This window comes from Ptychodera flava, chromosome 9 (assembly GCF_041260155.1).
Source record: "Ptychodera flava strain L36383 chromosome 9, AS_Pfla_20210202, whole genome shotgun sequence".
NCBI classification, from domain to species: domain Eukaryota; kingdom Metazoa; phylum Hemichordata; class Enteropneusta; family Ptychoderidae; genus Ptychodera; species Ptychodera flava.
In genome coordinates, this window is record NC_091936.1 from 30,722,471 (window position 1) to 30,747,027 (window position 24,557).

The following is a 24,557-nucleotide window of genomic DNA, read 5'->3' on the forward strand; positions in this document are numbered from 1 at the left end:
GAGGCGACAGCACGATGTAAAGATTCATGCACCCCCTCCTATGTTTCGTCTTATCGGAACGGAAATGTCGTGCTATAGTAAAGGTAGTATGCGCCTTTGGGATAGATTTTCGGACTCTCAAACTTTTACAATACTTGTTTGGCCTACAAGGTGACTTGTGAAAGCTCATTTTAAAGCTCTTGGAGTAAGAATCATTGTCACGTCTTAGTTTTTTGAGAAATTTATTTCCCCTATAGAAATAATTGAATGAATTTCAAATATCGGTAAATATTGAGTAATTTATTTCTCTTGTACCAAAATTTGCATGCTGACCCCGATTTTTGTTCTTGATTTTGAAAGAGAATGGTTGAAAGTTTTATTGAGGAAAGTTTGAGCAAAAGTTTAAGTCTTTTATTTTCGAGGCGCGAACTACCTTATTGGACTGTCTATGCTCTCAAGCTTCTTGCTCTAATGTTTTCGAACGTGTAACGAAGATTTCAACGTCATAGTGCCCAAACCTAGATACAAGTATGTGCTTTTTTAACTCCGCTGTCAGCGACACGGGGCTTATCTCATTAGAAAGGATGATTGTCCGTCGTCTGTCTGTCCTTCATCCGTCCGTCTGTCATCTGTCAAAAGTTTACATCATCTCTGAAAATGCTGGTCTGATTGCTTTGAAATGTGGTATGCAGGTTCCTTGTTATGACCTTCCTCAATTTGCAAAATTTTCGTACTTGTATTTTAGGGGCAATTTTTCCGTTTTTTGGTCAAAAAATCCACTTCTGCCAAATTGCCTGTCTAATTGCCTCTAAATTTGATATGCAGGTATCCAGGGGTAACCTTAGTCTGGTTTGTTCCGAAATTAATGATGAAAGTTGCATTTTTGTATCTTGGGATAATTTTGCTTTTTTGGGTAGTTCGGATCTTCTTCTCTCTTGAAACCATGTGTGCAATTATTTGAAATTTGATATGCTGGTTCCCAGGGATGACCTTAGTTAGTTTGTTCAAAGAGTGGTGAAATATGCATATTTGTAAATAGGCCCTAGAACATTTTTTTCTGTTTTTGGTAAAAAATTGTTTTCTCTGAAACCGCTGATGTGATTGCTTTGAAATTTATTACAGACGTCCCTATGGCCGAGGATGATCTATATCCGGTTGATAAAAAAGTGACGAAATCTGCAATATTGTATATCTGGCGCCAATTTTGTAGTCTTTCGTCAAAAATTCCAAGTCCGCAAAAAAATTAAGTTGACAAGCTCAAAACTGTGTATCAAATTCAATGTGCTTAGAGAGAAAAAATCGTAACTGTTGTTGACACAAAAGTTGTAAATACTCATCAAAAGTCACAGCTACTAGCTGGTTCATATAACTTGAGAATAAGGGAATATATTTCTTCAGTTGCCACCTTTTCAGATTTGCTTCTTTTAAGGCAGAACGCACCTCGGAGACAGACATTCGGACTCTCAAACTTTTGCAGTTCTCTTCTGATATACCACATGTGGGGGTTCATTTTAAAGCTCTTGGTAAAAGAAAATTTTTCATCGGCTTAGTTTTTCGAAATTCGAAAATTTTTATTTTTCTCAATAGAGTTAACACAGGGATGGCGGCCATTTTGAATTTCTAATATCGGTAAATCTTGGGTAATTTGTTTCTCTAGTACCAAAATTTGCACAGTGACCCCCTATTTTTATTCTTGATTTTTAAAGAGAATGATTGAAAGATTCCTTGAGGAAAGTTAGAGCAAAAGTTTAAGTCTTTCACTTTCGAGGTGCATATTACCTTAACTGATAGTTCTAGCAACGCATATTATCTAAATTTCCTTAAATATCACAGCGGGGTTATATCAGCCGCCTGCCTTTCATCACCTAAAAACCTTTGTTGGCATTCATCATTAACTCCCACTTCCGATTGAATATGCTTTTCAAGGCTTGGGGAAAAGAAATTTGCATTTAGATGCGATTTTGTGAACAATTATTGTTTATACCTGTTCAAAATTGCATACCATCGAGGACAACCGTCCGCGGTTTCTCTTTGTTCGGCTATCGCTCACTATGCGGTACCTGTGCCCTCGAAGAAGTGTGTGACTTTTCGGCGGCAAGTAAGGGTGCGCGAGGTCACCCCTATTTGTCTCTTGTTCACTTTGGCTTCATATTGTGGTATTTTAGCTTCATGTAGCAAGTGCAATAATTTTATATTTTGGTTCCTTGAACATTTTTTGTTTTTATGGTTTGTTTCTTGTGCATTTTGTTTTCATTACTTAATTTAAGGTAACGTTATCTCCATATACCCAATGATTATTGATCCCTCCCCTCTTCAACATCCCGCATCACGTTTCACAATACGGAAGTCATACAGCAGCATGTATGTGTCTACGTTGTCTGTAAATCGAAAGTATGAATAACAGCAAAATGCATGATACCACTTTTTTCATGTCGTGAATTTACCGCACGATGATTGAAAACTGAACTCACGACTTACACCGGAGATCTTCCGGGGCGTTCATTAAATTGTATAACTTAAAGTATTAAAACCGGCAGCTTAAGAAATTCATCACCATCCAACAGCGCAGAAGGGGGCGGCATGTATCACAGTCAACGAAAACCTGTTTTCCAAGAAACTACCTCAGGATATGTAAAACAGCTTCTATTATTCCTACGTGTACGGATAGATCGCCGCTTTTCTCACCATAACAGTTACTGTACTTGTATACGCAATTGTACATTCGCCCTTTAAACATCTCGTAAGCAACGTAGGGTCGGAGAAAGAGGCAGTTATGCATCTAGGTTACTATGTAACACTCAATCTATTGTAACACTCAATCTATTGAAATACAGAAATGAAAACAAAATAAAATTTATATACATAAAAATTACATACACGGTTTATGTAAACAAACCCAAATTATATATATATATATATATATATATATATATATATATATATATATATATATATATATATATATATATAATGTGTTACATATCTATACACAGAGAGAGAGAGAGAGAGAGAGAGAGAGAGAGAGAGAGAGAGAGAGAGAGAGAGAGAGAGAGAGAGAGAGAGAGAGAGAGAGAGAGAGAGAGAGAGAGAGAGTTTAAATTATTCCATGGCTTCTTGTCTTATTCCATCTAGTCTCGTCTTCCAGTCTCCGTATGCTCAATGACAAAAAGTGCATATGTCTCTTTTGCCAGTTATCAGCTTTACCCTTGTACCTAAATTAGCCTTTGAACTTGTCTGACATTTCCATGACTGTAATTCAACCACATGCGGACGCTATTTTTTCCCCTTTAGTCCCCCTACACGTCTGAAATGGAAAATCCACTTTGTGGAGAAATCACTTGAGACCTTTTACAGTACATGCCTGTAATCTCATCACTGTTGTTCTCCTCAAGTTGACCCGCTGCAGCATAAGTTGATTTCACCTCCGAAACCGGTCTGGTCATTTTTTGTGTGTCTCCTATTTTTCTCTGAAGTCCGGACTAACCAAGAATAACGTATTACAACAAAATGAATAGGTTTTTAAAAGTAACCATGTTACTTTGCATTCTCAAGAGAGCGGGTCACCTGTCTGTTCTGAAATTATGACAATAACATTTCCATTTTACAACAAAGACACCTTGAAGCAGATAGAACATACAGGCTCACGTTGAGTTGCAATAATATCATATTTTCTGAAAAGGTGCTACATCAATATCTCTTGTGTAATATGCATTTTCATTCATACCTTTCATTTATACCTCTCTTGAACTTCCTACTTTTTAATTAAGGTTTGTCGGGGATAATTGTTGTGTACAGAATATTTCCATATGTATTTTAATTTTCACGTTACTGCTCATTATTCAACACGGAAGCCGATGTTGAAGTAGGGTTTCTTTTAAGCGACAGATATAGTGTTGCGATGTGCCTTAAACGTGAAAGCATACCTTTCGATAATATGAGATGTGCTCTATTTTGAGAAATGTCTTTTGCAAGACAGGGTTCGGTAGATAAGCTGATAAGGTTTATCTTGCGATTAATCGTGTGCCGATCAAACAACAGAGAAAACAAATGATTTCACAGAGCCAGAGAATTATCAATTGTTTGTAGATCGCTCCTGGGGATAAACTTCAGATGATGACTTTGCACATTTTCCAATGCAAGTGCCCCTTGTGGTGGATTCGCTCAAGTTGACGAGGGGGTTGGTGAGACGGAGGATTCGCATTTCAACATGCAGCAGTATGTTTCTATCATTGGTAGAGCATAAAGTTCCCCCACCGGCCCACCACTGAAAACTTTTGACCAGATTCCAGTCCTATCAAAGTATTTTGCATAGTGGCTAGGCTTTTAACCCAAATGTTTTTATTATTCAAAGTTTTTATTTCCCACTGCGACCTTGACCAATCCCCTCACTGGATCTATTGATCGATCCCTGGCTTGAGTTGCTCACTGTTTCCGAAACTCCTTACATCGCATGTCCCAGTCCTTTGAACAATTGTTGACGTCCAATCTTGTGTCCCGCTACATGTCTTCCTGTATCTATCGCGTGCCTGTCGTTTGTCTAAAGTGTATACGTAGGCGACTTTGATTTTTCAAAGTGTGTTTGAGTGACGTACACCTTTCTCTCGCTGTGGCGCGTAGGTCTGAAACCGTGGTAATTGTATCTCACAAAATTGCAAAAGCAAAAACATAATGCAGAGAAACATTATATTCATATAGATTGAAGAAAGTATGTTCCATATCAAAGAACAAGTCCACCCCGACGCTGGTAAATCAGGAGAAAGGGACAAAGAAACATGCGATATTTTAGAGTTGCTTTCATTGCTTATGTATGATCGCGATGCAAATCTGAGATCAATTTTCTCTACGTGGTCATGTTCAGATTTCACGGAAGCACGTGTAGGGAAGCGCCGGGGAATGAAACACGATCCAAATAATTCGTGCGCTGGCAATCATGTGCCTCTATACAGCCCCGTGAGAATTTGCAAGATGGAAATCGCCTTGTCTTGAGGTTAGCTTATGTAGTGTGGTCATGAATCAGATTATTCATCTGCTGGCCTATATTTTCGTTTCCTTAGGCTACTCTCATTCATTCGTCAAGAATATTACGTCTGCATAAAATATCTCCGTACGTCATCAGGACATTCAGTGTCGGAAAGCTTGCCGAAAGATTAGCCAGGTTGCTTGCGTTACGTGACGGGTGAATTACTGGCAAGGTCTCGCTTTTTCTCGATCCAGTGATTCGGAAAACCTCTAGCATATTGCACAGATGACAGGATAAAATTACATTACACGTGCATGCTGGAAGCATAAAGGGAAACAAGATCGATATCCAGTGTAAAGCTGGCTGTTGACGACTTATTACATTAATCAATAACAGCGCTGGTTTTAGGAACACTAGAGTGGTTTCTCCAGAAGAAAAAAAATCGCTAGGTTTTTCGTTGCTTTTTATCAAATTTTCCATCACACATATAGCTTATTCATGTTGAGAAATGCAAAGATCGACAACGCAAAAATGTCATTTGTTTATTTTCTGACGAAATTTACAACTGAGTCGTTGCATTGACGCCACTATGAATCTGCACAAAGCCGTTATGCGCAAATCAATATGCCGCGCATGCTCGGTGCAGAGGAAGACCGGCACTTTCGATTACCATGAATTATTCAATTGAAGAAAATATCAGCGTTGTCACTCAGTGAGAGAAAAGATAGCGAGTTGACAACACTGTCTTGATTGTCGCCGAAACACAGCGCGGGCTCGGCTCAGGTGATAGCTATGAAGGGACCTTCTTGTGACCGGGCATAGTTCCCAGAGTCAACGGAAACATGTGAAGTTATCCAGAGAGCCCTGCGTCGAATTGTTACCGCAGCCTGACGTGTAAATGTTTGTTATCAATTGCAGGATTATCGCTCAAGCTTTCCAGTACTGCAGCGCTGCCAACATGAACACAAACGTCTTAACAAAGGGATTGTACGTGCTAGTATTCTTGTCTCAGGTAAGTCAGTAGTTTGTCGAATCTGTGTATCATTCCGTGTATGTGTGGGTGTGTGTGTGTGTGCGTTTGTGGGTTTTTTCCGGCGGCAGTGGTGGTGGGTCCTGCCATGCATCTGAAGCCAATATCTTTAAAGTTTACCAAACTTACAACAACACGCAATTCATAACTAATTTTTTTTGCCAAAATATCTAACATACCTAACAAAAACAGCACTCATAACATAACATAACGTAATTTTTTTCACAACCGGCGAGATTATTTTAATCGTCGCGGGTCTCAATTGTATCATCTTCAAAATACTAACTTTTTTTATCTTCTCCTGCTGCTAACAATCTAAATTGACATATGTGTTTCTATCATTCCCATTCTCCTCTCTTTATCCATCATTTCCTTCCCAAATCAAACTCCTATCCAGATAAAAGGATTATGCGACGGAGGGGAGTCTAATACCACGGATTTCCCCTGGTCAGAGGTAACATTTTTGAACGATATATTACACTACATTCAAGCCTTCCTTGTCTTTTTTGTGTGTGTCTGTATGCTCACCTTTCGTTTCATCTTTTTTTGCTTTCCTTTCTTTAGATTCAGTCACGTGCCCGACCCAGTATAAATATTTGGCATGCAAAACGTGTTCGTTAAGACAAAAAAAAAAGAAATTATGATCAAAATTCGCATTAATTGCTTCACGATACCGCGTAAAATTAAGTCCCCTGTTTGGCGAGCCACGTCATCGCGTTATGCGTACTGGCAAGTCTCGTATACCATATATAGCTTTGGCTTCACGTTAGTGAGCTATTGCAGATCCCAAAGAATGAAAGTCGCCGTCATGTCCAACAATAGTGCGCCGTTGTCTTCTTTTCTGGCAAAGTTCATCCCTGAAACACTTCACACAATAAATATAAAGCAAAAACAATTAATATAAAGCAAAAACATGTAACCCTAACAAGCAATACCGATAAAATGCGGTGTAAAAATTCCCTGTACCATCTAAAGAAATCTGAATATTAGGGTGTTTGTTTGGGTTTTTTTCAAAATGTTTGCAACTAACTCAAAAATAACCAGTCAGACGGAATAAAAATTGATGTGAATTCTAGAAATTTGCCAGACTTATCGTTGCTTTGAACATGGCGGAACTAAGCCTTATCTACAAGAGGACATAGCGGCCGCCGATATTTCTCCACGGTAGGCATTATAGCGATTGCAAGCGATGAAAGAGTTTACCCTCAGTGGAACGGAAACTCGAGAGCGCTGAGATTTTCGCCTGAAGTGAACCGCATTTGGAGATTTATACTTGCCGAGCAGACGGCTTCTTCCCGTCCAGAGCCTCGCTACTGGCAAGATTTCTACATCGGCGGCCTTTGAACTATTTTTTTCACCAGAAGCACGAGTTGTGTGGCACTTGCACAGTAAAGCACCTTTGCACTTTTTATTAACATTATCGTTGTTAATCACCAGCAAAACGGTGCAGTACATTTGCACGTCAGCACTTTGTAAAACGGCCCACATGGCCAAAGCAATCGCATGTCACTGAGATCAAGAGTAAGACCAACACAAATAGTGGGCAACAAATAACACATTATAATCTTCGTCTCGTGTGAACATGCGTATGACAAATACACAGACTTTCTGAGGGACACTGCGACTCTGCATCACCGATAAACTTTGTGTTCGTTCAAGGTTCTCATGATGTCCTCGTGATCTAAAAATCTTTTCGGAAAACAGACGGAACTTATGGGTGTGCTAGCATGCAGCGTTGGGGCTATTTCTTTCGCATGCGTCTCAGGTTATCAGTGGTACAAAACAGCCCTAGATATTGAACTCTCCTGGACACGTGGAGAAAACAGACAGATCAACTAACGGAGGACTTTTCTTTTCTATTCTTGACAGAGTTTCATGTGGGGAGACCTCCTCGTCACATTATCACCTCAGCAGCAAGGAATGCTAGACGAACAGAGAGAGATGTGCTTTGAAAGGATAATCAGTGACCCATATCCAACTGACGGAGGTAAGACACTATTTTCAAATTTTCCTTCCCGTCGCCGGGCGGTTATCACTCTATCCTATGAAGCTTTATACGGAGCTGGTGTATTCCGTGTATGTTACATGCTTCCTTATGAAATCTACGATTATATGGGAGAAATCTAAGATTATATGGGAGAGTCATGTTTGTCATCTGATGGATGGAACGCATTTGGATAGATAAATCTCAAATAAAAGAGAATAACATAATTACTATACATGTATAACTGTGTAGACACACACACACTCACGCATATATATATATATATATATATATATATATATATATATATGGTGATAGATATACGAATGAATGAATTGATATATTGAAATATAAATGTCCTTATAATAAAAAACAATAACAGAATATATATATATATATATATATATATATATATATATATATATATATATATATATATACAGAGTACCTTGAATATATGTGGAGTAGTCTGTAAAAGTATATAAGAGATATAAGACAAATCGAGGAAAGGTCACTGGAATATGAGTGTCGTGCAAGAATTATGAAATTGAATCAGAAGATCGTGTGAATCGATACACTCTGGGGAAAGTGGGAACCGGCGTAATGATACGCCTATGCAGGATTGTTGTTAAACCATATTACCTTTGGGACACGTCGCAGAGAGTCCTGGGATAAAAAGGTGACAGAAAATGAATTCATTTCATTTGAGTCAAGACATTACATTATTGATTGTTCTGCCGATATTAGGTGTTTTGCCAGGTAAGGTATAAGTCGTAGAAATGTCAGGTAGTGCGCAAGACTACTGGAGGTGCTGTTTTCTGCAGTAAGCCCACGAAATACCCACGTATGGCTACTTTCGGAGGAATGGAATAAACAAAAGTTTTGCTGGCATTTACTCCTAGAACCTGTTTTATTCTAACCATTGTACTTTTGAGACTATTATAAAGTAGAGAAGAAAGTCATGTTGAGTTTATCTCCATGGTTTTGCAATAACGCTCGAAACGTGTTCTTTTCGCGCGGAAGGATACACAATTTGGACGAGTTCTTGTCGTTGTCTCAGTATCCGTCAGTATGGCAAACTACCAGACGTACAGATCCGTTCTAGATAGGGGAAATATAATTGAAGAGAAGCGGCTTTTCAAATATCGATAATTATGTTTTACAAACTGGGCTTATATTTGGTTAGTGGTAATAATCATATTTGGTTAGGAGCAGCGACCGATGCTGTCAACACTCGATCAATATTACATTTCAAACGGCTTCTTCTTCTCCTAATTAAATCAGCTACGCACTATCACTTACATACTAGAACGCGTCGACGCTCTTGATGCACACTGACTCTCGGCAACACAGTTATCCCACATGACTGTCGAAATTTGCAAAGATTTCGGGTCGGGCACACAGAAGATTTTTCCTCCGACACGTAAGATTATAATAATAGTCTGATGTGCTATTGGAGAATGTCGTCCTCGAGACTTCGTTCGTTTGCTTAGTTTATTTGTACCTTACCAAGACGTCATCCAAATTTGAAGTGTTTGAAGGTGCGCCATTTATAGTGTATATCATTGTTTTACGATTCTTCTCAACCACCAAAAAAACATCAAATGTTTTACAGCAATTGAAACTTCCCGGAATCTAACAGATGCTTTTCTAGAACAGTCAAGGAAAAAAAATAGGGACCTATTTATTTCCAATCTCGGCGACAACCTTGAATTATATTTGTACAACCTCCGTTCGTTTAAAACAAGGATTAAGGAGCTGGAAGCCAAGCTAGTCGTCGATAAATCACCCAGTCATAGCCAGTGTGTGGGTTCTCACAGGATATCCTTGACCAATTTTACAAGCTTTTGTAGCCACTCTGTTATGAAAACGAGCGCAGCGGCTGTGAATTTCGACGTGGAAAGATGAATATTAATGGTGCACGAGATCGCAACCTAATCTGCTTCTGAGTCTCTCGCGGTCAAAGGGGTCAAATGATTCAAGAACACAAAGGCTTAGATCCAATAAACAATTTCGCGATGAATTTCCCAACTGGTCTGGTGTATACGAGCCCGGAAGGCCAGAGACACAAGCGCGGCTACCAGGTACAACAGAAATTTGAAGATCGGAATTAATGTGTAACCTGCAGAAAAGGTTAAGCACCAAGAGGGAAAATATGATTTCATTGTTGATTTTGCCATTTTGTCACGGGAGAATGGATCCTGTCCGTGTCGCTTTCCATGTAGGGCGGCGTTGCAAGCCGTTAGAACACGCTCCTGCTCGGAGGCACGACGCGGTGAATATACAGTGACTGATTTACATGTGTACAAATGGATCCCACAATCGTCTTGTACTGCCTCGAAACAGAAGCTACGGCGACTAACAATATTTTCAAACTTTTTTTTTGTAACTAAACTTCGAGGAAAAGCTCTCGTTTCTGGGCAAACGCCGCCCAACACCGAGTCAGCAGAGGAAACCTGCATTACCCCTTTGCAAAGTACGAGTCAAAACCCCTATTAGGCTAATGATGGTGACGATAAACGTCACGAAAACACGCTAGGAACGTATTTACCTGTCAATTATTTCACGTTTTGCCATACAAATGTCCCAAAGTGATCCTATAGTGATATAAATCACAGTCGCTTGTTACGGTAGTCAGTTTAAATCAGTGAGACTTAAACAGGGGCCAAGGTATGCTGTTAGGAGCTTAACCTGGAGCGAAGAATTTTCAGTAGTTTTTTCCGCTGGATTAGAGAGAAAAGCCGAAACAAACATTTGCGAAACACAAGCAATGCGTGGAAGTATCAGTCTGCTGTAATGGCGTCAGACTGTGAAATAATGCGGAATCCACAGAATCGATTTATTGCAACGTATACGACACAGATCTCAGTACAAGGACTATTTCTTGCGGAAGATTGAGTAGAATTTTCTCACAGTTGCATCGCACGACTCATCGACCTTTAGGCTATTGCTAACAGTGTGTGTTTGGTTTGTTTCTCCTTTCCCAGGTCTATACTGCAACCGGACGTTTGATGGATGGGGATGCTGGAACGACACACGGGCCGGGGAGATTGCCTACATTAATTGTCCCAATTTTATAACCGGATCTGATCCCACAAGTGAGTAGTAACTTCGCTGTTGCAATGAAATCTGAAAGAGAACCTTGGTTAATAGGGCAGGGTGGGGATCGAAAGACTAGGTTTCACACTACGTGTGTCAACGCTATAACTGTTTCAGTACAGGAACTAATGTGATACACCGTATACATTGAAAATAATACAGCATGCGATATGATCTGTCACTTAAAATGTCAAATTATCCTGCTTTTGGTCATTTTGGCTCGCAAAATTTTCAAATTGTTAACATTGTGTGGGAAATGAAAGTATATTTACTGACAACATTAGTTCAATTCCCAAACACAGCAGTAAGATAAGAATGGGGTACATTTGACCTGCAAATGAACTTTAGTGCAAAAATGGTAAAGCGCGCACAATGCCAAAAGCAAATCCACATGGTCTATAGAATGCAGGGCAAGCGCTTGATGATGACGAGGATGACTGTAGGTATGACTTTGATTTCATGCCGCTCATGGCGCTTGCTCATGCAAATCCTAATATGTTGTAGAATGTGCGCATTTGCACCACGCGACATATTTCGAGCCTTGCACAATTTGCATATTTGCAAAAAAAAATATTATTTCCAGCCCTATTCAAGGCGTACATTTAAGGCTATTCAATGCTAATATGCTAATGATACTGTAATTATTACTTTGTCATTGATCACGTTTTATGTGACATTGAATAGACAAGAAATATGACATGAAGATTTAATGTTTCTGTATCACATTTAGATACACATCACATAGGAATACATGGTGCCCTTTGATTTCACGCAGCGCATGTCGCCTTATTTCCAGTGTTGGAATTCATGAAAGTTCATGAAATTCATGACAGTGGAAACTCAATTTTCAACTCTTTTCATCGCATCATTCTTTGAAAATTTCCTCTACAGATATCTTTAAAAAACATTTAGACACAAAAGTTTCTGACCAAGCAATGAAAAGTTCCGTCATTTCAAAAAACTTGCATAAGTGTCAACTTGAAGATATATTACGTAGTCTGCATTTTTCCGGCGGGTTCTTTTGTAAAGGGACAAATGATGTTACAATTTTATCGTCCGATCTAGCGTGGTGATATCATGTTTTGATTTTTCATAAGACTGTTCTTACTCAGTAGTTTGTGAAAGTTTCAAAACTATATTACAATTGTATCACAATAAGATTTTCTTGCATTCAACAAGAGTTTGTAGAAATTGTCCGACCCAAGGGGTAGTCCTCCGCCTCAAGCCTTCTAAATGTAACGTCGGTTCTACCCCGACCCAGTTTACCAAAGTCCATGCCAAGCCATAAAAATCACCTGATCCATTACATAGCAAACGAACAACAGATATTTGCATTTCATTAATGTCTTATTGTTATTCAAATCATCCTGAACCGCATTATAGTCGGAAATAGCCATCGGCGCAGTTTTGGTTTTTGACTTGCTGCAACTATTAAATTTTAATCTTATTTTCGAAAACAATATTCGATCGGCTATTAAAATAATCAGTAAGTGCAATTAGGTAATCGACTTATAAGGCTTGTGATATCGTTTGGGGTTTAAAGACGGTTCATGAACACATATGGTTTTCACACAGTTTATAGGTGAATTTTGATCAGTTGAAATGCTGATATCTTTATTCAGCTCTAACAAGTACATGCATACCTTCCAGTTAGATTTGTGTACAAAAGCCGTCCACTTTTGCGGAAACCCGCAACCTCGATCGGGTACGGAAAGAAATGCCGCAGGAATGGAGGGGTGGGCGTTACGTGAAGAAAATGCCATGGAAGGCCATGCTACATTAATGCTGCATTATTTCGATGATTGTAATGGCATTTCATAATAGCACTGATTGATCACGATATTGACTAAGCTCTGATGAGTGTCTCGGTTCAGTGAACACAACAGTAATGAACATAAAAATACGACATGAAAACTGAAATCTCCATTTCCATTGCTTCCGTTTCAACGTGCCATGCGCTATTTTTGCCCCGTCGTCGCTACCGGGAAAGAGCATGCTATGCACCTCAGCGTTGTCACTTAAAGAGACCCTTTGTCGATGCAGCAGATTGAAATAAAGTTTGCTGTTATACTAAGCTGACGTGTGATGCCCAAGGTATTTTTTTTTCTTTCTGAAACCCGATTTGAAATTTTTCTACGCCCTGTAATCGGGCGAGTATTTAATATGTATGCAAATAATCCTTGCCAGCAATTGAAGTCTGAATGCGAGACGTCATCTTCGCTCGTAGGTTTTGCCATCACCATGGCAACGTCAGGTTTGGCCATTTTCGCGTTCAATTGCGTACCACCGCTGCGCTTTCCACTCATACAAATTTTACACGGGTCAGTTTGTGTTGGACTGCTTTACGCATGACAGCGAATGTTCAGTTCGAAGGATATTTTCATTAGGAAAAGCCCTCCCTGCCTTTAGAAAGTGCGTTTGTGACTTGAAATTAAAATAGCACTTTCGAATAATGTGTACAAACAGCAATTTGAAAAGGCAACGGAATAGGGAGACACCTCAGCTTAACAAACTACAAAATGAACATCTATTATTTACTTGACAATGATTTTATCGTGTTCAGATAAATATGGGTGTGAAAGATCCCAAGTTGCACGCAGATTTTACGTTTATGATCATAAAGTCGCGCAATGGACCTGTTTTTGTTTGTTCGCATGTTTTTAAACAAAGAGCTTTAGACTCCCCGATATGTCATAACTTGATGCGATCACGGTTAAGTGACAATAACAGATAAACAAAGCGGGAGTTCGACGATACATTTTATAGGTCGTAAAAATCATGATAATATTAATTTATCATTAAAATCCTTGTGGGATCGTCTGCTATCAATTCATAGCTCTTGTCACGAGCTAACTTTGAGATGCCCTTTTAGGAGCCAAAGTTCCCCGATTTGTCTAAAATCTAATACTAATGCAATTTTTTTTATTTAAAGAAGCCCGACCTTTAACATTTAAAGAAGTCAGTTTCTGACTGCAGAAATGTGTCAATTAACGGACATACGAACCATGGATAAAAGAGCAAATCACAATTGCCCATACAACACGTATAATCTTGATTCGGCTGAGACAGTTGCCAAGGTGTCGAGAAATGGTCCGTGACTTGGTGCGTGGCCGATCTTTGCGATCGATTGTCCCGTCTACCAAACACGTCGATGGTTATCTTTCGTTTGCGCCATCAACAAATCGATCATACGAAGGAAATCGTTGATGCAAGAAAGGTCACAGAGTCGAACGTGGTCGCTCCCCAACTCAAACGATCGCTGATGGGCAGAAAGTTCACCGTAGTGACTCCGCCGCTTTCGGGATGGAAATGAAAATGCAACATTTTCGGCGAATAAAAATCAAACTTTAAAAAGGGAAACGCAAGCTTAACCCACCTTCAACGTCAATGCATGTCACTAAGCATGTCTATGTCAGTACAGGAGTAATCTATTTGTTTTCGGCTCACGACTCAATACTGTCAATGAAGCAAGTTTGGAACATTACGCAAAGAACATGATATGCACAAGTGTGTTTCTGCGAACATTCATTGATCACACAGCGGCAAATTCCTGAAAAACTTGCAGAAATCCCATTCGCAGGATCAACAAATTTTATGTCGACTGCTAAGCAATGATTTCGTCCAAATCTTAATTCGCTTTATTGTTTACCTCCTTCTTCCAATTATTTCGATCGTATCACTTAAACCACATTGAATAGTCCAGCATAATGTACAAAGACAAGTTATTTATCAAGTACCATCGCGCTTATTGTTTAGAAAAATAGCTTACTTCCGAAAAACGGCGCTGGTTATAGTGCGTATCACGGAGAACATTACCAATTCACGTTAATTAGATTGAAGAAAAATAAAATGGCTTGAAACTGTGTAAATGTGCTTATCTATGCGGATGGACTGAAAACTCAAGGGAAAGTGCTGCCTCACTGAGACTAATATATCAATAACGTCTCGATAAAGAGAATATCCAAGCCGTTAGGCTCGGCTTAAAGGTGTGCTCATTTGAGGTGTAACAAATTCTATCAGCCCCTTGGGTTCCATACTTGTAGATAATGATGGAAAACAAATGTTCCCGTTGGCCCCCTGCTGTTCCAACTCGATGATCCTTTGTAATTGAACTGGCTACTTCCGGATGTAGTCACTCTTCACTGAAGTATGATGCAGAAAAAAGAGAGTCCCAAAAGTGAGAAAAAAACCGGCAACAGAGTTTAGAATAAGATTGATAGTGAGGCGAGTAAGCCCCACGTAGGCCACAGAAATGATCGTGCTGAACAGGACAGAATTCATTGAATTTAACAGGCGTGCGAGAATTATGAGTCCCGTTTGGGTTTTTGGGTGAAGCCTTAAATCTCTTGGTAGGGTAGCCATGTATTTTTAAGCAATGCAAGAGATGCATCTTAAACCCTATAGTATCGCACAAAAGTCCTTAATAAATATATTATGTAACCGGTGAGAGATGAACTAATATTTTTTTCAGAATCTGATTATTTTTCAGATCAGATTCATCTAGCAATACTGAGTATGTGTGAATTTTTGTTAGATTTAGACTGCTTTGTGGGAGATTTCCAGCAAGAACAGGCTGCACGCTCTTATCTCCCAGTTGCAAAGCTCGCTGGAAAGATTACAGCGAGCGCTTAATATTCAGTGATAATTTAGGGACAGCAGCCTGGCCTATAGTCGGAAGTGATAATTAATTCCTGGGTTGAATCATCTTGGAAGCTTTGAACTTTGAGACCATGTCAAAATGAGCGTAGACCACAAATTACCGCTAGATTGTTGTGCAACTTCCATATGCATATTAGAATGTTAAAATATGTGATGTTTAAATATGTATTTATTGGGTAGTATTGAGAAAAAGATATGGATTATTGACATTATGGGCAGAAATGACACAGAGTATACTTTATTGAGGTTGATCATGATCTGTCATATTTTCTCATTTTTTGACATCTCCTCACTGTGGCACCACTCAATGACTATACCTTCCATTTTTCCACCAGAGCTAGCCCACAAAGTATGCCTTCCCGACGGCAATTGGTTCGTCCACCCCGAGACAAATCAGACCTGGTCAAATTATACGCTGTGCGAGGAAGTGAGCGCATATGAGGTAAGGAATTTGTCATCGTATTATCAATCACCCCTCAATGATCAGTATAGATCTCAAATGTGTCGACGACAGCCTGGCCGTGCATTTGTTACGATATCTGCATGCTGACTCATATGGCAAATAGGAGAGCGAGTTTTGTATCACTCCGATGGTACAGTAAGAATCTACACGTTCCCAACACCGGGAGTGGAATGGTGTATCTTGTGAGAGATATGATTGAAACTCTGAAATGATTTAAATATGGTCTTAAAAAACGAGAAAGCACACTCTTTGGCATGGAACTTATTGCGCTGTGAGTGGCGTGGCAGGTTTGTTTCAACGTATTCGCCACGAAAGAGTTGTTCATCTGCAACGTTGTATACTCGGTACTCCATTGAAACCTGGACATCTTCCCGCGCGAAGCAATTAATCGCTTCGCGGGTTTGGCGTTGATCGTGACGTGGCTGTCATATCAGAACATGCATGCCGTGGCAAACCTGCCGTGCAAAGGAGCCGTCTTCACAGAGAACATAGATTGGTTTAATATGCCATCGGCAACACTCTGGCACATTTCGCGTTAACGTGGGCAAGTCTTCGGCTTCCCCTCAAATGTCGCCCTGTTTTCCCTATCCTTTTTAGTGACCTTTTTGGCAGCGTGATGCATCGACCGTATTGACTCCCAAACCACCGGGGAAAACGAAATGTGAGCGCGCAAAATCAATGATCGGGGATATTAATGGAAGGCTTTTAAATGTATGGTAAGCTATTCGTAAGTTAACGGTGAAATTGTAACATCATTGATACCTAAAGTGAGCCGTGACGAACAAGACGGCTTAAAAAATTCAAACCCTTGTTAACGAACAATACCGAATTATATTGATTACAATTTAAAAGGCTCGATATAAAACGGCCTCTGCCTTTAAAAAGGATGTTTGAATTTCAAAGTAAAATCACGTACTTGAAACCTTCCTCTTCAAAAAATTTTTCTACCTTGAGTTTTATCATTTGTTCAATTATTTATGAGCGACTTGCGACAAAAATATACCTAGTCCAGAGTAATTGCAACATACACTGTACAATATCGATACTGCATGTATGCAATTTGCAGCACGAAATGCCGCCTTTTGTATGCAAATATGTTTAGCTTCAATAAGCCTAATAAGGGATATGGACGATAGAAGTTAATACTTTGTCTTTGACACGGAGGGCATTGCCCTCTCGTCCTGCCTGTTCGGATCGGTAATTTTCAGGTGTGTGTTATAAGCGATATTTTTTCCGCTAAGGGACTGGACATAAATTACAGGGGGGGTGGGCCGGTGTTTTTCGAAAAACCGCTGCGTAAAAAATAGTGACCCTTCAAAAGTTCATGCACAAAAATTAGTGACCCTCCCCCTTATCCGTGCATGAAAATAAGTGACCCTCCCCTGTTACTCAATACCCCCCAAAAAAACCCGCAATGTGTTAAAGACCCCCTTCTGACTTGCTATACTTTTTAAGTCGCCCTCCCGAAAGGAAGGCAAAATGTGGCCGATATAACGCGTTGTCCAAAAAATATCAAATCATATGTGTGTTATTCATGTAAATGTACTTTGCTTGAAGTGGCAGGTAAAAAGTGCATGCCTGTACAAAAAATGTAATTTTTAGATTTTATCGATAATGTTGATTCACTATACATGTAGTCGACTATAAGAAAACTACGAACGTGTATTTTCCAGTATAAAACTAGCTATATCTGTTCATATATACAGATGTTTAATAACTGATATAGATATACTTGATTAGCATGGGTTGTTTACAAGTGCACATGTGAACAAGATATTTGATTTTGGAATTTCTGTCAAAATGTTGATCCACTATACATGGGAGTCTATGACAAAACTATACATGGGAGTCTATGACAAAACTGTCAAAAAATTTTCAGAATTAAAAATTTGCACTATTTGTGCATATATGGACCCTGAATAATTGACATAATTGTGCTTGATTAGAAGAGGGTGGTAAAATGTGCATCTGTGTACAATAACTTTGTTTTTGGAATTTCGCATAAAATGTTGATCCACTATACATGGGAGTCTATGACAAAACTGTAAAAAAAAATTTTCATAATTAAAAATATGCACTATTTGTGTATATATGACCCTGAATAATTGACATAATTGTGTTTGATTAGAAGAGGGTGGTAACACGTGCATCTGTGTACAATAACTTTGTTTTTGGAATTTCACATGAAATGTGGATCCATTATACATTGTAGTCTATGAAGAAACTATGAATAATTTTTTTTAAATACAAAACTTGGCAAATCTGTGTATTTATGTATGCTTGATTATTGATATTTATGTTCTTGATTAGACTAGAGTGGTTACAAGTCCATGTGTGTGCAAGAAATTTGATTTTGGAATTTCACCGAAATGTTGATTCACTATACATGGCAGTCTATGGTGAAACCCTATGAATAATTTTTTTCCAATACAAAAATAGGTAAATCTGTGCATTTATGTACACTCAATTATTGGTACTAATGTTCATGATTAGACTAGAGTGGTTTCAAGTCAATGGTTGTGCAAGAAATTTGATTTTGGCATATCACTTAAATGTCGATTTACTATACATGGCAGTCTATGATGAAACTATGAATAATTTTTTTCCAATACAAAAATAGGAAAATCTGTGCATTTATGTACACTCGATTATTGGTATTAATGTTCATGATTAGACTAGAGTAGTTTCAAGTCAATGGGTGTGCAAGAAATTTGATTTTGGAATTTCACTGAAATGTCCATTCAATATACATGGCAGTCTATGATGAAACTATGAATAATTTTTTTCCAATACAAAACTTGGTAAACCTGTGCATTTATGTACACCTAATTATTAGTATTAATATTCATGATTAGACTAGAGTGGTTTCAAGTCCATGGTTGTGCAAGAAATTTGATTTTGGAATTTCACCAAAATGTTGATTCACTATACATTGTAGGCTATGAGGAAACTACAAATAACTCATAGGTTATCTGATCCTAAATTGTTATTCAAAAGTTGTTCGACCTGAAGCTTCCAGTTGTTATTGATGACACTATGCACTATTCTGAACAGTTTGTATTCTGTCAATGTCCTCAAACAATTAAAAAATGTACATACAGCGACATGAACATTTGACATCGACCTATACCCAATGTATTGTCAAAGGGAGAATGATGTCAAATAATTAATCTCCCAAATTGTTATTGAAAGAGTCATTATAGGGGACAGTTATGCACAATAGTGTTGAATAAGTAGAAATCATGACAACTTAAATCAATGTGGCTGCTTGGATCATCAATACATTGTTTATTATACCTGAAATTTGCGCCCGAAGGGCGCGCCGAAAATGGTAATGGCAGAAAATGAAAGTGCCAGGAGGTATTTTTTCTTTTTTCAGTATTCCATAACGTGCACATGCAATTTCAGCTTTGATGCATGAAAAAAGGTGACCCTCCCCCATAGGCTTGCACAAAATTTTATGACCCTTCAAAAATGCTTGCGCGAAAAATGGCGACCCACCCCCAAAAAACACCGGCCCACCCCCCCCTGTAATTTTGTGTCCAGTCCCTAATCTAAACAAAAACTGCCAGCTTTTAATCCACCAAACCTTTTTTATCTAAAAAAGGTGTGAATTCACTAAATATTGCCCATTTTTTTCAGCGAGCAACAGTAAAGGGGTTCTCAAACGACCTACTCTATTTCCCGCAAACATGTTGCTGGAAGCACGCATTTTTGTGCCATTTTGACTTTGGTGCTCCTTCTTTTCACGCTTTTGGGGGAGAGATTATGGTTGTCGGGTTATCTGATACATTAGAGACAGTAGACATGAGAAGTTTTGAGTGAATGTATGATCAAAGTATATATGAAATGACATGAGAAGTTTTGAGTGAAGTACGATCAAAGAATATATGAAATGACATGAGAAGTTTTGAGTGAATTTATGATCAAAGTATATATGAAAACATGTATCGTCACTATCTGCCTCTACGGTGACTGTTCAGAGGTTAATTCGCAAGCAAGGGGTGTGATATGCGCCCAGGAATTCAGGCGACCCTGAGAACTGCCAAGAAACTTTGAAGCAAGACTTTCGTAAAATGTGACATTGTGAAACCGCGCGCAGGATGATCGTGGACTACTTTCGTGCAATTATACTTGACCATGTACCGTATTTACAAGAAAACAATCTCTCTTAGTTGGATAATAATGACATATATAGTGATCAATAGTGAAATAATAAGGCCGGAAAAAATGGTTTGTCATTATCATCGACATTGCTTCCAATCCCATCGCCGCACAACTTTTCATGCCAGACACAGCAAGACCCCGTCAATATGCCCTCACGACCTATTTTTCCTATATTTAAGCCTTTGGCCTGACAGCGGGTTTTGAAATGTACTCACGTCAATGTCAACTGTTTAGCGTGGCTTGATCGACGTTGTCTGGAGGCTAGCGATCGTTAACACACAATTCAATGCATCGCCCAATGCATTCCGTATGCCTGCCTTCCATCCAGACAGCCAGCGATTATTGGGGACCCTTTCAGTTTAGCTCCTTGAATCAATTACGGTAATTATGCTTCACATTAAATATTTACCATTATTTGTGTAGGCTGATAAGGCAGCCATGTTCTGGTGAAAACGAATCTGAACTCCGGAAATAAATTACACGATACAATACCTCCAATTTTAAGGATATCACTTTATGAGGATTCAAAATGACAACAAGCGTGTCTACGATGGTATATTTAGGTCGACGCTCGCAGAGCGGAATTCGCGAAACGCCATTGTGTCATTTTGTCAAACTGTGCGTCAAACTTTCGGTCTCTTTTATCAGTGAAAATACCGCGACACATAAGCTGTAAACATCGACTTAAATTTTAATCGATATTAGCAATGCCCCGTTTTACCTGTAGAAGAGTAGAAATCAATGTTAACAATTCGGCTGAAAGATCAACAAAGATTGGGCATGTCCACCATTTACCTCCCGTCCTCTATATCTATCGAGTTGTTTTCTTCCATAATTTTTGCCTTTGTAAATTCACAGTCCCTAGCCAGCCACATGAGAACCACTGAAAAAGATCATCAGTTTTGTTTTATTTGGTTAAGGTTTTTGATTGTTTGGATGTTTCTTTGGATTTTTTTTAATTTTTGGCATACGACGATACGACATGTGAGCCGTTTTTGTGATTGTATGTCGAGTCCTGTTTTGCCTTTTATTCGTTGGCTATCATAGTGATCATACATTGACATTGTAGGGCTAATGATCGGATATCCGTGTCGCCAAAAGGAGACGTTTATTGCATTCAAAGTTGGCAGATCCGTTGATAAAGGTAATCATTAAGGCAGCCAGCGCATTGTTTAACCCTTTCAACCGTTTTTTTAAAATGTCATTGTAAAGTTACGATAACAAAAAAATCTCCCTTCAACACGAGAATTGGAATTTTGCAAGCAAGTTCTCAGGCATAAAACTGTTGGTCATCAAATGGAAATCCATATCTGAAGAAACACACTTACTATTCACTACACGGCTGTACGTCTCACCTTCCCAAGATTTCCTTTGGAGATTAGGCCTTGAGTCAAAATCAACTTACAGACAAACAAGTGTAGGTTTTACACCGAATGAGAGATGCGCCCGTCGGATATCTACTAATATTGCTACCTTGAGACGCGAAATGGCAACATCCGATCGTGCGTGGTGTCATGAATTTTAATCTAGTGGTGTAGGTTTGACACAATGTGTACAATTAATCGACGAGGTTGACAATTCTAATCAAGAAAACTAGTTCACGGTATAGTGTCTTGTAATGCTACTCACAACGCGTTCAATACCCTAGCAAATTTGTTTGTACGCCTAATCTAGATTTGCGCAAACAAAAATGATGTTACAAAAACATTTAAAAATCAATCATTTCTTCTGACAGTGTTATCTTATCTTTTATCATCACATCAAGTATAGATCTCGCCCAGGACAACTTGAGGTATGTTTCAAATGAAATGTACTTTTGATAAATGATATTTCCAAATAGATTGATCGAGCAAAAGTACTCAAACAAAACGTACATTTTACGGTGAGGCCGATAAGATATACGTACGATATGTGACTCGACTCAGCGCGATAGGTGATTGGTGTGAATCAAACTTTGATCTCATGCAAGAAAAAAATATGTGTATTTTGTGTAACATACCTTGCGAAAAAGGATGAGTTGGTCCAGATTTTAAAAAAATTTTCGTCTATCTGTCTGTCTGTCTGTTTGTTTGTTTGTTTGTTTGTTATCTTTTTCCTGGCAATGACTGGATGAAGACGAGAAATTATTAAATTCATGCAATGCTTTTGATGTATTATTTACACTATAACCAGTAAGCAAAACGTTTGTCGGTGCCACCAATGGGATGACAGACAAGTTTGTTGAATTTGATGTAATCTCTAACGCAGTCACGACGGGTGTGAGGTGTAACAGTTTTGAAAAATACGTCTGCCAACAATTTTGCTGAATCATTGTACACTCCAGGCATATTCAACATTCACGACAGGTCTTGTTATTCAGATAGCATGAAGTAGTGTGTCGGACAAAAGTCAATAATCTCCAGACAATCACCACCAAGTCTCTCTTTTATCATTTATGAAAATTTGTGAAAATTTTATACCAATGCGGAGTATGACAAGAAGTACTTTATTGAGCAACTCTAATGCCCGATGCTGTTTGAGAAGAAAAAAACAACACGAAAGTCTCGCACTGCTTACTTATCTGGGTTTTGGTTTTAAATTTTCTCATATTTTTAAATTTTCTCACATTCAAAGGATAGAAAAAGTAGATATGATTATGTGATGTGTTGAAAATGGAGGCAAAGGCACATATTTAATCTTAACAAAGCAACCAGACTAAGAAAGTTTCCTAATTTAAAGATAACGACCAAATTTGTCTTTGCCGATTGATGATAACTCTTCTATACTTTAAGGCTAAGATAGATAAAGTATAGCTAAGAATGACGGGAAATGGGATTTTTAGAACATTTTGAAAATCTAACCCCGACAACATAGAGAAATATTGGCGCTTTTGTTCGCTCGTTTCCTTGCTATCTTTTCGATGTAAAATGGGCGCGAATGAATGCTGTCGTTCACTATTTACGGAAAAGTCAGTATTGCGCTATGCATCACGGGACCGAGATCACGGATACATTTCAGGATTTGAAGTACGTCCCGCCAACAAGCTTTTTGTGAATTCCAAATCCTCGAAGCCAGCGCATTATCCGGCACTTTCGCACTACATCTGTGAAGGCCATCTTTAGAGAGGGCAAATTTTGTCAAGCTCCTGTCTACACGTTTTGTGTAAGTGAATCATATGTTTACAGAGAAGACGGCAAGGCGACAGACGGTTGTAGCTGATGGAACTCGCGAGACTGACTAAAGACAATGCCCCTGTTAATTTTATTGACACTCGTTTGTGTAGTAGCGACTTTAAAAATCACCTTTTTTAAAAAGGTGCTTCAGGAGAAGTAGACAGCGTACACGATCGTTAATCCAAGCGACTCCCCGACTGTGCACGCAGTGTCTTTTTGGAAAGTTAACTTCACATTCAAAGCCCTGCGTGACTTACATGATATTTCAGAATCTGGAAATCCAATATGTGCCATATAGAATTCGTGCCGAATACGCTATGAACAGGTCTTCTAATATCTGTGCCAGATGACTGCCAAAAAAGGTTAACTTTGTGACGTTTTAGGCCAAACACGCAGGCAATACAGTCAGAGTTTTCATCGGCACACTTTAACAAAAACAGGGGCAGCGCCCGTTGGAGAGACTTTTTTTGTAATGCGATACTAAATCGTTAATGATAAGTTGAGCAGACGTCAGGAACTGAAATTATGTTCAAAGATTGGCCTTATAAGTGCAAAATATATGTTCCGTGGAAGCTAAATCAATTTGAAAAAAGTTTTTACGGCAGGAGAATCAATACTTGTGTATCAAGGAAAGGTGATGGTTTACGTCACAGGGTATGCCGTTGCCAAATGGTTAACGGCATTTGGCGAGTTTCCCAGTAGTAAAGCGAGCGATTTAGTCGATTTTAACCTTTTCGCGAGACCTCGGATAGTGCAGTAGCCGGGGTGCTTCAAAACACGGCGCTCTCGATTGTTCTGGGAGAAGCAATCAAAGCCAGGAATATGCTTTTTAAACGAGGCTCTCAATGCGGCTCTCCGCTGCTGTCTGCGAACTGCACGCGTTGCATGTCGCAGGTTTTCCGCAAAACTCACGTGAATCCAAAGGAGAAGCCAACATCATTTGTTTCGACTCTGTAAAACAGAAAGGGCATCCATCATATCGTTAGTCAAGTTCTTTAAATAAACAGACTTCATAATCTTTACTCCAAGTCGGCCGTAAAACACTGTCGGTCGTGATTGAAGCA

General features: G+C 39.0%; 1 protein-coding gene across 1 annotated transcript in view; it reads left to right on the top strand.

Annotated features, from left to right (window-relative positions):
- LOC139140633 (calcitonin gene-related peptide type 1 receptor-like) overlaps positions 1-24,557 on the top strand; it is a 62,960-nt gene that overhangs the window by 17,450 nt on the left and 20,953 nt on the right. The window contains exons 2-6 of the mRNA XM_070709992.1: positions 5,858-5,951; positions 6,367-6,423; positions 7,839-7,956; positions 10,941-11,051; positions 16,047-16,153. Coding sequence (XP_070566093.1) covers positions 5,898-5,951; positions 6,367-6,423; positions 7,839-7,956; positions 10,941-11,051; positions 16,047-16,153 — 447 coding nt within the window. The 5' untranslated portion in view covers positions 5,858-5,897. The remainder of the gene's footprint in view (positions 1-5,857; positions 5,952-6,366; positions 6,424-7,838; positions 7,957-10,940; positions 11,052-16,046; positions 16,154-24,557) is intronic.